At 37.3% G+C, this 14,103-nt stretch overlaps 1 protein-coding gene and 1 long non-coding RNA gene across 9 annotated transcripts in view; one reads left to right on the plus strand and one right to left on the minus strand.

Annotated features, from left to right (window-relative positions):
* The window catches only part of LOC132522255 (uncharacterized), a 71,700-nt gene extending 58,331 nt beyond the window's left edge, over nt 1-13,369 (plus strand). For 3 of the 5 annotated variants that reach the window (XR_009541127.1, XR_009541126.1, XR_009541130.1), the window contains exons 2-3: nt 8,822-8,932; nt 13,134-13,369. This is a non-coding gene — a long non-coding RNA (uncharacterized LOC132522255). Of the gene's footprint in view, nt 1-3,450; nt 3,549-8,821; nt 8,933-13,133 lie in introns of all 5 variants that reach the window. The other 2 variants (XR_009541128.1, XR_009541129.1) reach the window with 1 other exon arrangement.
* Nucleotides 1-14,103, minus strand: part of ITPRID2 (ITPR interacting domain containing 2) — a 39,017-nt gene that overhangs the window by 8,434 nt on the left and 16,480 nt on the right. For 2 of the 4 annotated variants that reach the window (XM_060152523.1, XM_060152520.1), the window contains exons 10-16: nt 10,432-10,520; nt 7,867-9,075; nt 5,363-5,440; nt 5,157-5,284; nt 4,617-4,767; nt 3,475-3,540; nt 2,109-2,570 (exon numbers count right to left, since the gene is read on the minus strand). In XM_060152523.1, the coding sequence (XP_060008506.1) occupies nt 2,109-2,570; nt 3,475-3,540; nt 4,617-4,767; nt 5,157-5,284; nt 5,363-5,440; nt 7,867-9,075; nt 10,432-10,520 (2,183 nt within the window). The remainder of the gene's footprint in view (nt 1-2,108; nt 2,571-3,474; nt 3,541-4,616; nt 4,768-5,156; nt 5,285-5,362; nt 5,441-7,866; nt 9,076-10,431; nt 10,521-14,103) is intronic. The other 2 variants (XM_060152522.1, XM_060152521.1) reach the window with 2 other exon arrangements.

Raw genomic sequence — 14,103 nt, forward strand, 5'->3', positions numbered from 1 at the left:
TTTTGAGTAAAACTCAATTCTACTGAAAAATTGATCTTTGATGTGAAACACATAAATAAGAATGAATTATAATCAGTCACACCTAACTAACTGAGCAAGGTAGATGTACAGACCCTGCTAAATATCTGCCAGCCACAATCAACCTACAAAAGTAATTACATTTGTAGGACAAATAAATTTATGGAATTAAGACCTTTTAAGTTGGTAATTCATGTCATGGAAAGAAATTACATACATGCAGTCTCATCTGCTAGAATGCTTGTTTTGTAAATGTGAATTTGTCTGAATGTCAGTTGAACCAGGGAACAGATTACCCAAACTGTACAAACATTAAACACCTACCAGCTGTGTCAGTTCACTGTGTTATGAAGCGCACCTATCTGCATCTGGCATTAAAACTTTCTGCTGGACTTCATGTCACCCTCCTCCACCACTCCACAATAACTCACAAGCTGCAACCCTTCCAAAGTCCAATTCCACAAGCAAGTTTCAGGTCTTTTTCAAGGTAAAGTGTCACATTATTGCAGTATTTATGTATTTCTTAACCATTTAACATTATAAAATAGTGTTACTGTTTTTATTAGGTTTTTACCTTTTTAAAAACATGTCACAAGTTTTGAGTGTTATGCTTCTAATACTATTTTCCCCATAAGCTCTGTGTTTTTATTATACAAATTTGCATAGCACAACGATTTTTAGGAATGCATATATCATACTATATAACAAAACTGAGTATTTTCAGTATACTTCTCAAGCTACTATCATGCAGCTATAAATGGTGGCAACTAATACACATGAACTAATCTTTGGACCCAGAGGATCAATGGCCCATTTGAAGGAACATTTTGGTCTGTTGCCACCATTATTGACCTATAACCACTAAAAATTTGTTTTATACTATTCATGAGTTAATTCTAAAAATATGTTAAGTTCACGTTACTGAATTTATTGGAAATACACAGATTAAAAAGAGGGAGTCACTGACACTAATTATTTCTCTGGCTCAGTTTGATTTTTTCCAGTTCTAAATTCTTAGTTCTCAATACATTATACCAAATGATTTCTGTATGATTTTTCAATTGTTTCCTGAGTTAGTTAGTCTTATTTACCTTCCTACTGGATTTTAAGCTTAAGGATTCATGTCTCATATCTTTCTTTTACCCTTACAGAGCAGGTACTCATTAAGATACTTATAAACCTTTTTTTTTTTTTTTTTTAACTTATAGGATATTCTTCTTTTCAACTATTGGAAAGAATGAATGATCCTTTTTTATCATAGATTTTAGTATCTCATTTGGAAAGAATTATGAGTAATTATGGTTCTTCCTTAGAGTTACTCTTAATACAGGGAACAGAATGAAAAAAATAAATTCAACATATGTAATTTTTATTCCATGCACTCTATTGGATTTTGCACCCAAAGACACAATGTGATTTGAGAAGAAAAGGAAAAAAAAGTCATCATAAACATGTATCTATAGCAGTTTCCCTTTTTAAATGATATACATACTATTCCTTACCACCTGATCCTAGTGCCAAAAGCAACTATTTTACTAATTTTCTCAATTAATGTTTGCCCTTGATTACTAATCCTCCTAAGTTTCTGCAGTCTTTTTGGTAACCTACAACTATGGTTAAATATTTCAGGTCTGCATACTGCTAATCACACAGGGTAAACCTTCTTTTCATTTTGTATTTCTATCTTTGAACAACTTACATAATTTCCACATTTCTCCACCCACTAAGCCAAACAGCTCAAATTTTTTTTACTTCTTAAAATCTCAACACCATTTTTTTATGTCAATTGACATTATTAAATGACAGGAAGAGATCTAAATTACAGATCCTGGAAGAGATCTAAATTTTTAATCCTGGAAGAGATCTAAATTATAATCCCTAATTTTACAAAGGTGGAAACAGAGATCTAGAGAGTTTGTCATGTGTTCACTTATTTGAACCCTACATATGCCTTCTTCATAGATACTTAATAGACACAAATTGGATCAATGGGAAAATTACTGAATACAGTGAATCAAAGGAATAGCTTATAAATAATTAATGTTCAAACAAAACCTACTCCAAATAAACTAAGCGTAGATTTTACTCACCTCCCTTATGACTTGCTGTAACTCATCTTGCTCCACATTTTTATGCATTTCCTCAGCAGCTGGCAATAATGAGATTCTTCCATGCTCTTTCTCCACTTCAGATTTAGGTCCTACAGCCTCTGAGGCTTCTTCAGCTGCAAAAACTTCCTCAGAACTTTCCATATCTGGAGGTGTCTGTACAGAGCCTGTTCTAGAAGGAGCAGTTGGTGTTAAGGCCACCGACGCTCGGAATACTTTCTTGCTTGGTACCAGATGGGTTTTGGGTCTGCCCACTGAGTCACTAGAAGGTACTCCAGTTCTATTGGCATGAGAGGGACCAGAACATACAGAAGATGACTCTGATGTTGCTTGGGAGAAAACAGATTCTAAGCTTTCTCCAGGAGGAATTTCAAATCCCATTTCTCCAAGGCCCAGGCCCAATTCAGACTTCAGATATGACTGTTCCCGCATCAGTTCAGTGACCTGGAGATGAGAAAAATTGTAATTCTTCTCTCTTGAAATTAAGATTGGTAGTTAAAAGAAGATTAAAATCCTAGGTGTGATTACTGCCCCAAATCACTTAACTTGTAAAGACATGATTCTAATGCATTCATTTAGTTACTACTCAATTTCATTTGCAAAAATAGCAAGGAAAATTTAAATTCACAGAGATCAAGCCATGAAATGTGTAACTAAACTATAGCTGGATGAAATTTTACTTGGTCCCACACAGGGGTCCAAATTACTTATCAAGAAGAGTAACTTGGGCTTCCCTGGTGGCGCAGTGGTTGAGAGTCCGCCTGCCGACGCAGGAGACACGGGTTCGTGCCCCAGTCCGGGAGGATCCCACATGCCGCGGAGCGGCTGGGCCCATGAGCCATGGCCGCTGGGCCTGCGCGTCTGGAGCCTGTGCTCCGCAACGGGAGTGGCCACAACGGTGAGAGGCCCACGTATCGCGAAAAAAAAAAAAAAGAAGAGTAACTTGTAAAAAATAAAATAGCTACTCATAATGCCCCCCAAATGAACTGACTTGCTTAAAAAATAATAAAAATCATACTTTTGTTCAAAAAGTAGTCATCTTACAGATCCAATTACCAAAAGGACCTGGAATCAGACTGTGAAAGCACATTTCCTGGAGCATGAATTACTTTTTATGATGCATTATTTCCTTTAGACCACAAAGATAAATCACTTTTGCAATTAACTGGCTCTTCAGTGGCCAAAGATGGCGGTGGACTTTCAGAAGTGCCCGAGTCACTTCTAATCAATTTAACTAACTTATCAAATTCTGTATTTTAAAAAAAATTCATCTACATTAGGAAAACTGTGTGTTTATGAAATATTATATCATTCCCTTCCCCAGTGATTTAAAAGGAAAGAGGCTTACTGGTTCCATTACATTCAATGGAGAAGGGCATGACAAGTTATCAGCGCTTCTACTGCCACACATTCCCTGAAAAAGTAAGAACAATATGTGTGTGTGTGTATTTTTTCAAATTGCAAGTGTTTTATAATGAACTAACTATTGCTCTGAAGCAGTCCTTTATGTCACAAAGGTCAGTCTAAACTGTCACAGGATCCTATAAAATGTGTTACTGTGACTGAAGTTTGTATGGAAGATGTTCTGATTCTCTGCCCTCACCAACACACATTTCTCAGAATAATGGATCAAAGCCTTTTATGGAAAAAGATATTCATTGACAATACAGGATATTCTTAGTCTATGCTATACATATATATGTGTATACACACACACATTCTTATTCTACTCCATATGTGTGCATATATATGTGTGTGTATTCATGCATTTATTTTTAACAAAATCAGGTATGTTGTTCAATTAACAAAGAGAAAATTCAGTATTTCAACATTTCAAAACAGTATATTCTACGACTGAAAGATTTTGGCAAAAATAAGAATACAACCGTTGGAGTTCAAATTGCGTGGAAAGGAACCTTAGGAGTAAGAACAGTGGTACAAAATAAAGAGAAACAGTGTTTCTTTCTATTCTCTTGGTTGAATACATGTTTCTCTGCTTTTACGAAGATATCATTTGATTCCTTAAAAAACATAAAGAATGGAAAAGAATCCAAAATAAAGGGAACGTTTAAAGGAAACAGTTTTTTTTTTCAAAGGCAAGAAAGGGGGAAAAGAAGTCTAAGTGAAATATATATATAACACATATATCTGTGTTCTTCACAGTTACATGCAATGATTAACATCTCTATCAGTCATATGTTAACCCACTATCATTTTCCCTTTAAAATCCCTAAACTTTTGTATTGCTCCTTATTTTCTATTATTAAAAATAAGGATTTTTCAATGTATTTCTAAATATACTAAACATTTAAGAAAATAATTACAACTTGCACATTCCACTGATTTGTGGGAAAGGCTCCTTAAAAACTCTGCATGTCTCTAATGCCATTAAAATAAGTGTTTTTAAATTGAGACATCTGTCCTAAATTGTGTGGAACATTATAAACAAATCCTGAGTGAAAAATCTATGCACAACCCAAGGTAGCGTACCATGAGTGCTGAGGAGCGGAAGGGCGAAGGCACACTCACAGCGTGAAGCTGCTCCTCCAGCCCCAGCAGACGCTCCTCCAGCTGCATCTCCAGGTCCTGAAGTTCCATTCGGACTGAATTTCTCAAGCTCTGGAGCTGATCAACTTCATATCTATCAGTAGGCACAAAGTTTGAAAAAAGCAGTTTGGAGATTCAGTGTTCACAACTCTCTCACAAGCTTTCAGAAGGTACTGAACTCCAAGTTCTATAAATTAGCACAACAGCGACTGCAATAGGTATAACCACTGGGAGAACTGGTTTTTCTTCCTCTCTCCTCGATTACAAATATCCCAAACAATAAAAACAGATTGCAACCACTATCTTCCTCAATCCACCAAAGGCAGAGAAGTTTACCTAGCAGAACACTATGCCCAATTTTATTTATACTGGTTCACAGACTACATAAAGGGTACGCAACAGTAGAAATAAGACCCAGCTTCAAAAAAAAAGTTAACAATGCTTTTTAGAAAGAAAAATATTGTGAGTCAAATGAACTTTTACCTTTCGTCCTCAGTCATATGATGATAAACCATGGTTTGCTGACGCAGCACTGCCAATTCTAAATCCATCATTTGCGTTCTAAACAAATTCAGGCTCCGCCTCATTACTTGGAGCTCCTGAAAAGTATTCTAAAATACAATACAACAGCATTAACTTCTAAATCACACAAATTATTTTGTAACACAGAGATTTAAGTAAGAACTTACTTCATAAAGAGGTAGAACAGATGACTTCTGAGTACTATAGGGAGCAGCAGCAAGATCAGGCCCTCTCATCACAGGGTGCTTCAAAAGAGTGGAAGTATGATTAGGAATCAATGTTAAAGTGACTGCTTCCAAATTATCTAAGGTGTTAAAAAGGCAGAATTTTGGGTCTACATATTTTTCTCTTTGAGGCAAAAAACAAAAACCACTTCATGTTATAAGCAGGAACCAAATAAATCAGTACCCAATGCTACCCACTACTCCTATCTGTCGAAGGTTATAAGTCAGTGTATTGGAACGGGAAAGAGGCAAAGGAACACAAATAGTTCAAACCTATGTCTTACAGGACCTCTCTCTTGCCTTGAGAAAGCAGAAAAATAAAAACAAAACTCAGAAATGTAGAAGCAATAGCAAATATCATTCTGAGATTACAGAAATTACTAACTTGGCTGGAGAAAGTAGCAAGCAATCATCACACTCATTCTTAGACATCTGAGTATCTACTATGCTTCACTATTTTAGGCAGTGAAAAAGATAAAAGGAAGTAAAAGTCACTTCCAGCCTTCAAGTGTTCTCACAGTGTAAGAAAAAAGAGAAAACAGAAGTAAAAAATATATATATATAATATTGGCTGGGGGCAGCATGGGGAGTGCTAGGATAGGAACAAGCAAAAATCCAGATTAGTTAAGTGTTCCCGACAGTGGTGACCCCTGAGCTGAGCCTTAACGGTAAAAGGGACTTGGTCAGGTGAAGAAAGGCAAGGGCGGGGTGTTCCAGGTTAAAAAAAAAAAAAAGTAGAATGTGTAAAGAAACAGACACCTAGGGACACACGCCTGTGTAGAGGCTTGCATGCAGTCCAGTGTGGCTGGAGCACACACACAGGGAATGGGCCTGGAGAGAGAGGCAGAGGCCAGGTCATGAAGAGCATCTGTCTACTGAGGTGGGGTGGTGTGAGGGTGGGGAAATTAATTAGCTGAGTTACTGATGGGACACTGAAGAGAAGACCACATTTAGAGCAGAACAAGCTGGCCTAGACAGGTGCACTTGAGGGTGCAGGTGGACAGGACCCTGGGAATCCCCAGCTTCATATAATTGCAGCTGAAAGGTTAAATGTCTCACATGTAGATAGAACTACATTTTGTAAGGAGGAAGAAGAAACACCCACTTTCTGGTTAGACTGAAAATCATTAGGAGACAATCATCATGAGGATAAAATCTATACTTAAAAGAAGGTGTATTTTACTACATAACTTGAAAAGTTCCACCTTTCATTTTTACTGTCCAAGTGGCTTCCTGTCTACTATGTCACCATGATAAGGGATCTATTATATACACTCTATGCCTCTCGACTCTTAACTGAATAACCCGATCATTACATTACACTGTCATTTTCTTCATTTCCTCAACTGTCTAAATATAAGTAGTTTAGAAAGAGATTTAGAAAGGAAATGTGGGGCTTCCCTAGTGGTGCAGTGGTTAAGAATCCGCCTGCCAATGCAGAGGACACGGGTTCGAGCCCTGGTCCAGGAAGATCCCACATGCTGCGAAGCAATTAAGCCCGTGTGCCACAACTACCAAGCCTGCGCTCTAGATCCCACGAGCCACAATTACTGAGCCCACACGTCACAACTACTGAAGCCCAAGCGCCTAGAACCCATGCTCCGCAACACAAAAAGCCCACGCACTACGACGAAGAGTAGCCCCCTCTTGCCACAACTAGAGAAAGCCCGCACGCAGCAATGAAGACCTAACGCAGCCAAAAATAAATAAATGAATAAATTAATTTAAAAAATAAAGGAAACGTGAGAGGCAAACCAAGAGACAATTTACTTCTTTTCAAAGCTTATTTTGGAAATTATTTCCAGCCCACTAACAAATCTGAGAGCGATGACTTTAAAAGTGACAAGACACATAGACCGTTTTTATTCAAATTCACACTTTACCTGATTTTTTCTCTTCTGGGGTGGTCCCAGCCTTTTAACTCAGTGGTAGCAGACTAATTCTGTGCCAGGCGGCCAGCATCAGGAGTCAGCAGATGAAGGGAAAGCTTAGTCAGAGAGCAACGAGTGGAACCAGGAGAACATACGGCGACACAGAAGCCAAGGGGAGGAAAACTTAGAAAGAGGTGGTGAACACTGTCAGATGGAAAAGAAAAGGACAGACGGTACTTGAGAGGGAAGTTCTTTTAATAACAGAGACAACTTGACTAAGACAACGACAGTGCAGGAGAGGCTAAAGAAGGGAGGAGACCTAATGAGCAAAATCTTTTCTCTAGAAAGGAGGGAGATTGTGAGCAGAGAAATTCACCTTGTTCAGAATTAGTTACAGCTGTTCCCTTGAGCTAGGCGGGAAGACGCTGGGAGGGGGCAGGTACAGATAAGCTGAGGCATGCAGGAAAATGAGGCTGAGGTAGCTCAGGCCTGATGGGTCCCAGCTTCCCTGAAAATTAAGAGGTACTCAGACCAATAAAAGAAAAAAAGGTAAGAAGGATAAACTTTTTCTCATACCTGTGAAAGATTCTGCAGTGAGTTTCTAATATCATGCAACACTCTTCGCAACTGCATTTCGATGGCAGAAGGAGGGTTCACAGAGCACACTCGGTGAGGGTAGGCAGCATGTCTATGTGAGTAAGGACACCCGAGAGGGGAAGTGAAGGCACTACAGGTGGTGCCTGATATGTTGGGAATGCTGTGAGTGCTCAGAGTTCTCATGTGCTCACACAGGGGCCCTTCCTGCCACTCGGAGGGGACAGAGTGAAGGGAGCAGGTGGACTGAGATACAGGTGCCGGAGCATACAGCGAACAGGCCGGAGTCCTTTGCTGATGGCACTCCTCCAACCGGTTCACCTCACTCTGGGCGGCGGCTTCTTTCTTCACAAATGATGGAGAGATGAAAATGGTGGACTTAACTAAAGACTGACCATCATGCTCAATCGCCTCTCTTTCTAATTTCTGTTCCTCTTCTGGTGTGTACTTGTAAGTGAAGGAAGGTGGACTGCATCTGGTCTCTTTTCCAGGGGATAACCGAACATTGACAGAGGATACAACCCTTACTGGGCTCAGCAAGGTGGTTGGTAAAGACTGAGACCTTCTTAGAGGATAGCCAGCTTTTGCAAACAAGTACCTCTGTTTTAACAGATCTTTTGACTTTATCAAGCTACGCCCCACTCTTTGATTAGACAGAGTGCAAACCTTCATTTGCGCTCTTTGCAAAGCTGTATTAACTCTGTCCACAGAAGAGGGAGGCCCAGTTGTATTTTCAGCACCCTTCTCATTGCATTTAGCTTCAATAGAAGCCAATGATTTAAGAATATGGTGGGTGGTATACTGGGCAAATTCACATTCACTGCTTTTATCCACATCACTTTCAGCACTTGCTTCCCTCAGTAGTTCCACTGGCTGTGCTGGAGACACATCCTCTTTCCTTTCAGTAATTTCAGTAACGTGATCCCCTGCACTACAGGTGGACTGTTGATGTCCTGTATTCTCAACAGTCTCGCACTGGGGGAAATCCTGGCCATCTGACCGTCTGTCAGCAATTGTTGCTGCCTTCTCTCTTCCCATCTGAGGACAGGTAAGAGACTCCTCTTCTGATTCATTAAAATAAGGCTGGTCTTGTGCTGTTGGTGTGACAAGGTCTTCACCAAATGATGTGACTGTTGTCTCACTGTCACAACTATCAGCACTACTCCCCATGGCTTGCAAGGACTCGTGAACCTGTGAAAAGAAAACAGGTAGAAGGATGGAGAATTCAAATAAGTAGTAGCATTAACAAAATACCAAACTGATACGATGCTTCTATACTTTTGGGGTCTCCCACCTTGGTTTTGGCTCTGGTGCTGTTCTAAACTGCTTTCAGTGCCCCTGATCAACAACCCCTCCACTTTCTCACAAAGATTATTCCAGATCTTTACTATTTTCCTTAAATCCCTTTTCAATACCCACTCCTTTTCTTCTAACATATGACACTGACACAAAGAAAATGGACAGACATTTCTTAACTTCTTTCCCAACACCTACAAATTTCCCCATACCTTTCCTCATCATTCCCTCCTCTCCATTCTGAAAGAAAACTGTATCTCTTTTCAAAGCTAATCCCTCCAACCTGTACTTCTGATCACATCCTCTCCAGGGCTAGGGTATTTCTCCAGTTTCATCCCAGATTTTTCTGCATCAAGCTCTCTTTCTCTTAGAGCCCTTTCCCTTAGTCATTACTGTATGAAAAAGACAAAAAGACCTATAACTCTTAAGCTATCATTCTTATTTGAAAAAACAGTTAACATTCATATCTTCTCTTCATCACTGATCTACTCTCCATTCATGCTTTTGCATCATTTAATACATCAGAACTATTTGCTCAACTACTCAATTTCAGAATAAACAAATTCTCACCTTTTCACTCCACTGGCCATAGCTTTCCTTTTAAAAGTTTCTCCTCCATCTCCCAATTTTTATGCCTGCTGGATTATTCTGAGTTTCCTTAGAAACTTCTTGTTTGTCTACTCCTTAAATGCTATGTTTCTAAAGGGCTTTTTTAGGTTCTCTTTTTCTCTTATTCCAATTTTCTTTAAAATTTCCTTACAGATGTTTTAAACACTTTTCATGTACATTCTGTGTACTGCACACATAAACTATAAGCTCGATGGGGATAAAGATGTGGCTATTTTCTGGGTTATCTAACACACTATAGCATAACAGTCAGATAATATTCAGCAAGCTATGGATCCACAGTTGTAGTTATTAAATAATTATTGTAAAATACTGAAACACAATGACGGTAAAAAAATTTTTAAATAACAGACAGAATAGGTTAAGGATTAAAATACTCTGTTTACTGGTGGTGCAAAAATAAAGGAGAAGCTTTTTTTGTTGTTTCTCAGAGAGAAATGAAGAATTAGTGAAACCTAAAATTTGCAGTCATATGCTCAGATAACATCTGCATCCTAGAATTTTAGTCTTATCGTCATTTGAAAAATAAAGATTACACAGATGGTCTTGAAATATACAGCCAGTGAAAAACCACCTAAATATATAGAAGTTAATCACAGTGCCTACTACAATAGGAAATTTTACCTGAAGATGATTAAGGGAGAGGCAGTCTGTCGAATCTTCAGCAAAACCACTGCTATCAGAGTGCTGACTTGCAGTACGTAATAGTTGATCTACCAAAAGAAATTTAGTTATACAAAACTGCTAAATAAGACTTCAATGAGTACAGTATTACAGATATATGATTCCCAAAAGATATATGATACACAACAGTGATTCTTTCTTAGAAAAGTATACATCACTTATGCAAAATTGTGGCTTCAAAGCATAGGAAGTAACTTGAATTCAAACAAAACTGAATCAGATCAGAAATCCTCAGTGTTCAGTTGCTAATTAAGCTCTAATTATAATGTATTTTTTGGTAAATCCAATTAATGTCTTATCCTTGGAGGACAAGAGCCTGAAATGAAAAATGGCTCTAATAAAAATAAAGTCCCAAAGTAAACCATTTTCATTATGTAAATATGTGAAGACACGTAGTAGGTGAAATCAGAAGTTTAAATGTAGTGTGTAAAAACTTCTATTACCTTCACTAATAAGAAAATAAAAATACAATTAAGGCCAACAAATTAAATAAGTTGTACACAAGAGTACTTACATGTCTCTGATGTTTCAAATGATGCAAACATTTGTAAGTTATGAAAGTTATTTCTTAACAACTGAATGAAACTCAATCACATAGGTTCAACTAGTAGGTAATATTGTTAATTTTACAATAAACTTGCTTATTTTTTGGCCTCAAAACTCTAATTCCTGGTTAGTATAACCTAGAAAATTTTTTTTTTAAGTAACTAAAATGACCAACTAAACACAGCTGGCCTGATCACATGCCCAACCACACTACAAGTACCACAGTGGGGGAGACTTTACAGCTATTACATTTACTGAGGGAGACACTTCATGAGATAGTCAAGTTCCACAGGACTTAAAAAGCAACAGGCTAAATAAAGTGTGTTTACCAAGTCCACATTCATTTAAGACTTGAATGATAGAAAGTACTTAATAATATGTTTCAATAAAATCCAAAATTAATTACAGGTTGCCTGACTTTGAAAAATATTATAATAACCTTAGGTTCAATCTGGAGCAACATGAAACAGAATAATTTTTTTCCCATTAAAAATTTAAAATAATTCTGTAATGTTGTTTTGAAATTAACAAAACTGCATAATGAAATATATGGAATTGATCCATATCCTTGATAAATCTAGGTAAATTGTAATAATTGTGAAAGTGAATTGGAATAAGCTGTTACCATAGGTACTGATTATGCATTTTATTATTTGAGAAGATGACTAACATGTCATAGGAGTCATCACCATAATTATGTGTTTGCATGTCTTTTTTTTAAAAAAACTAGATTGTCAGCGTTCTGAAGACAGGAACATTATTTATTCTTCTTTGTATCCCAAGTACCTAGACCAAGCCAACAGTAAAAAATGTTTGCTGAATGAATCAATGATAACTATCTCCTTAAAGCAACAACAGAATTAAACAGTTTCTTAAAGGATTTAGAAGTGAAACTGCCCCATCTGCTTGGGCAAAGGGCAGTTGCAAAAGAGCCCAGGAAGCCCTGACCAGCTCCGTTCAGGTTCTCTCTGCTAAGATCTGTTTTATCCGTAGCATACTACAGCCTGTGCCGAGTGCACCTCTCCACGGTTAGTCCTCCCTGAATTCACACACATCAGGTCGAGGGTAGACTGCTCAGGCTTCAGAGCAGGTGTGAGGCAGTGGAAAAGAACAAGGAAGCCTGGGTTCAAGTTTCGGCTTTATCATCATAAGCAATAACTTCTCTCCTCCAAAAAAGTGGGATAATCATTCTACCTCACAGGGTTACTTCAGAAACTAAGTAGAACATAAGTGAAACTGTTTTGTAAACTATAAATCACAACTGAGGTTCTTTAGTCAGATGTTTCAGTTTCACAAAAAACACAGTTCACCAAAGAAAAAGGTACAATTAAAAAGAAATAGACCTCTGTCCTAACTGAAGAGATAAGACATTATTTCTAATTAAAAACTAGGAAGTTAGAGCAAACATTAAAGTGAGAACAAAACAGATGTGGAAATTCTATTTATCCAGTATTGCAGAGAAACTGTAAACAGGACACCCATATACTCTGCTAGACTAAAGAGAATATTGAATGTCTTCAGTAATTAGAAAAATGTTGAACTGCTCTTAATATACCTACTGAATGTTAGCTTGTGACATGAGTTGAGTCACTAAACCTCTCTTCTTCAGTATGTAAATCCCAGGACTGGATTTGAGATTAAGATCACTGTAACTTCAAAAGTTCTATTACTAAAGTGTGAAGTATTTTTATACATGCATTTTTACATTTATACATGCATTTTTACTAACTTTGTGAAATGAATATATTATACCAGTGATTCTAAGTCTGCCACTATGATTAATTTAAGATATTTGCATATCACATTATCAAAATTTGATAGGCTACTTTCAAAAAATGACTAAAACACTGTACTGTTCTCACTCCCTCTCTCTCATGCACACGCACAAAACCATTTTACTGTTACTTTATAAAGATGTGATTCAAAAAAAATGTTACCATTTTTACTTATGCCACCAGAAATAAGTGCTCCTACATAGATAAGAGGAAGAAACCCAGATGTGAATAAAAACCACATTCCATCTTTCCCACCACAGGAAGCTTACTCTTCAAAGATCTTAAAGTAATTATGCTGTTTTTATCCTCTTTTTTACACAGGGCAAGCTGCTTTTTCCAATGCATCCCTTGTCTACCTATCTAAAGCAAAGATTCCTGGATGGCTGTGAACTCTGCCTATGGCTCAGGAACACATACATAAATTTATGGACTCACAAAGGGAAGAAAATTAAGCAGGAAAGTTCATTTTGTGTCTGACCAGAACTGTGATGACCTAGTGAGAGTGGAGCTCTTGTTTCTCAGTATCATACTGCAATAAAAGAAAAATTATATGCAAATTGTCTCATATGAAGTCACTTCAGAGATCAGAAGAGAACAAACATGTAATTTCCTATTCTAAGAACATACATATGAATCTTTGCTTAAAAAAAAAAAGGGTGGTTCAGCATGTGTAAAGTTTTAAAAATAAACACTCCTACCTTCAGTGGTCATTTTAACTTCCTCTCTCCTTTTCTCTAAATCTCAAAAGCTTTGTGACTTTAAAGATGATCAGACATGTTTTTCTGTTGTAAGTTAAAAGTGAAAGAAATGGATTCAAAGGTTCTTTGGTCAATAATAATTCAAGAGAAGAACAATGTCTGAGCCACTGACCTTTGATTTACAGTTTGAATTTAACTAGCTTTACCTACTGCTGAGAGACTGACTGGTGTTTTCTGCCAGAGGCACATTCATTTATTACACCTAGGAGTCGCATTTAAATAATAAAAACCCAGAGGTGGATAATACAAGTGTACATTTCAATCCCAACCATGTAAAAAGTAGGCCTGATCACTTCCCATCTAGCCCTTGTGTAGAACTGAAAAAATATTTAGAATACACAGAATTGTGTAAGGAGGTCATTACAAGATAAGCAAACTAAAATTACTTTATGAGCACAAAAGTCTTCAGGAAGATAAAAAAAATTCTATAACCAAACCATAATGAAGCAGGCACAGCTGTGTTCCTAATCTTCTTTTTACACTTACAGGTACTACAAACACTGATAGATTAAAAAAAAAAATACCTTTTCCAA

The sequence above is a fragment of the Lagenorhynchus albirostris genome, chromosome 6 (genome assembly GCF_949774975.1).
Source record: "Lagenorhynchus albirostris chromosome 6, mLagAlb1.1, whole genome shotgun sequence".
In the NCBI taxonomy this organism is placed as follows: domain Eukaryota; kingdom Metazoa; phylum Chordata; class Mammalia; order Artiodactyla; family Delphinidae; genus Lagenorhynchus; species Lagenorhynchus albirostris.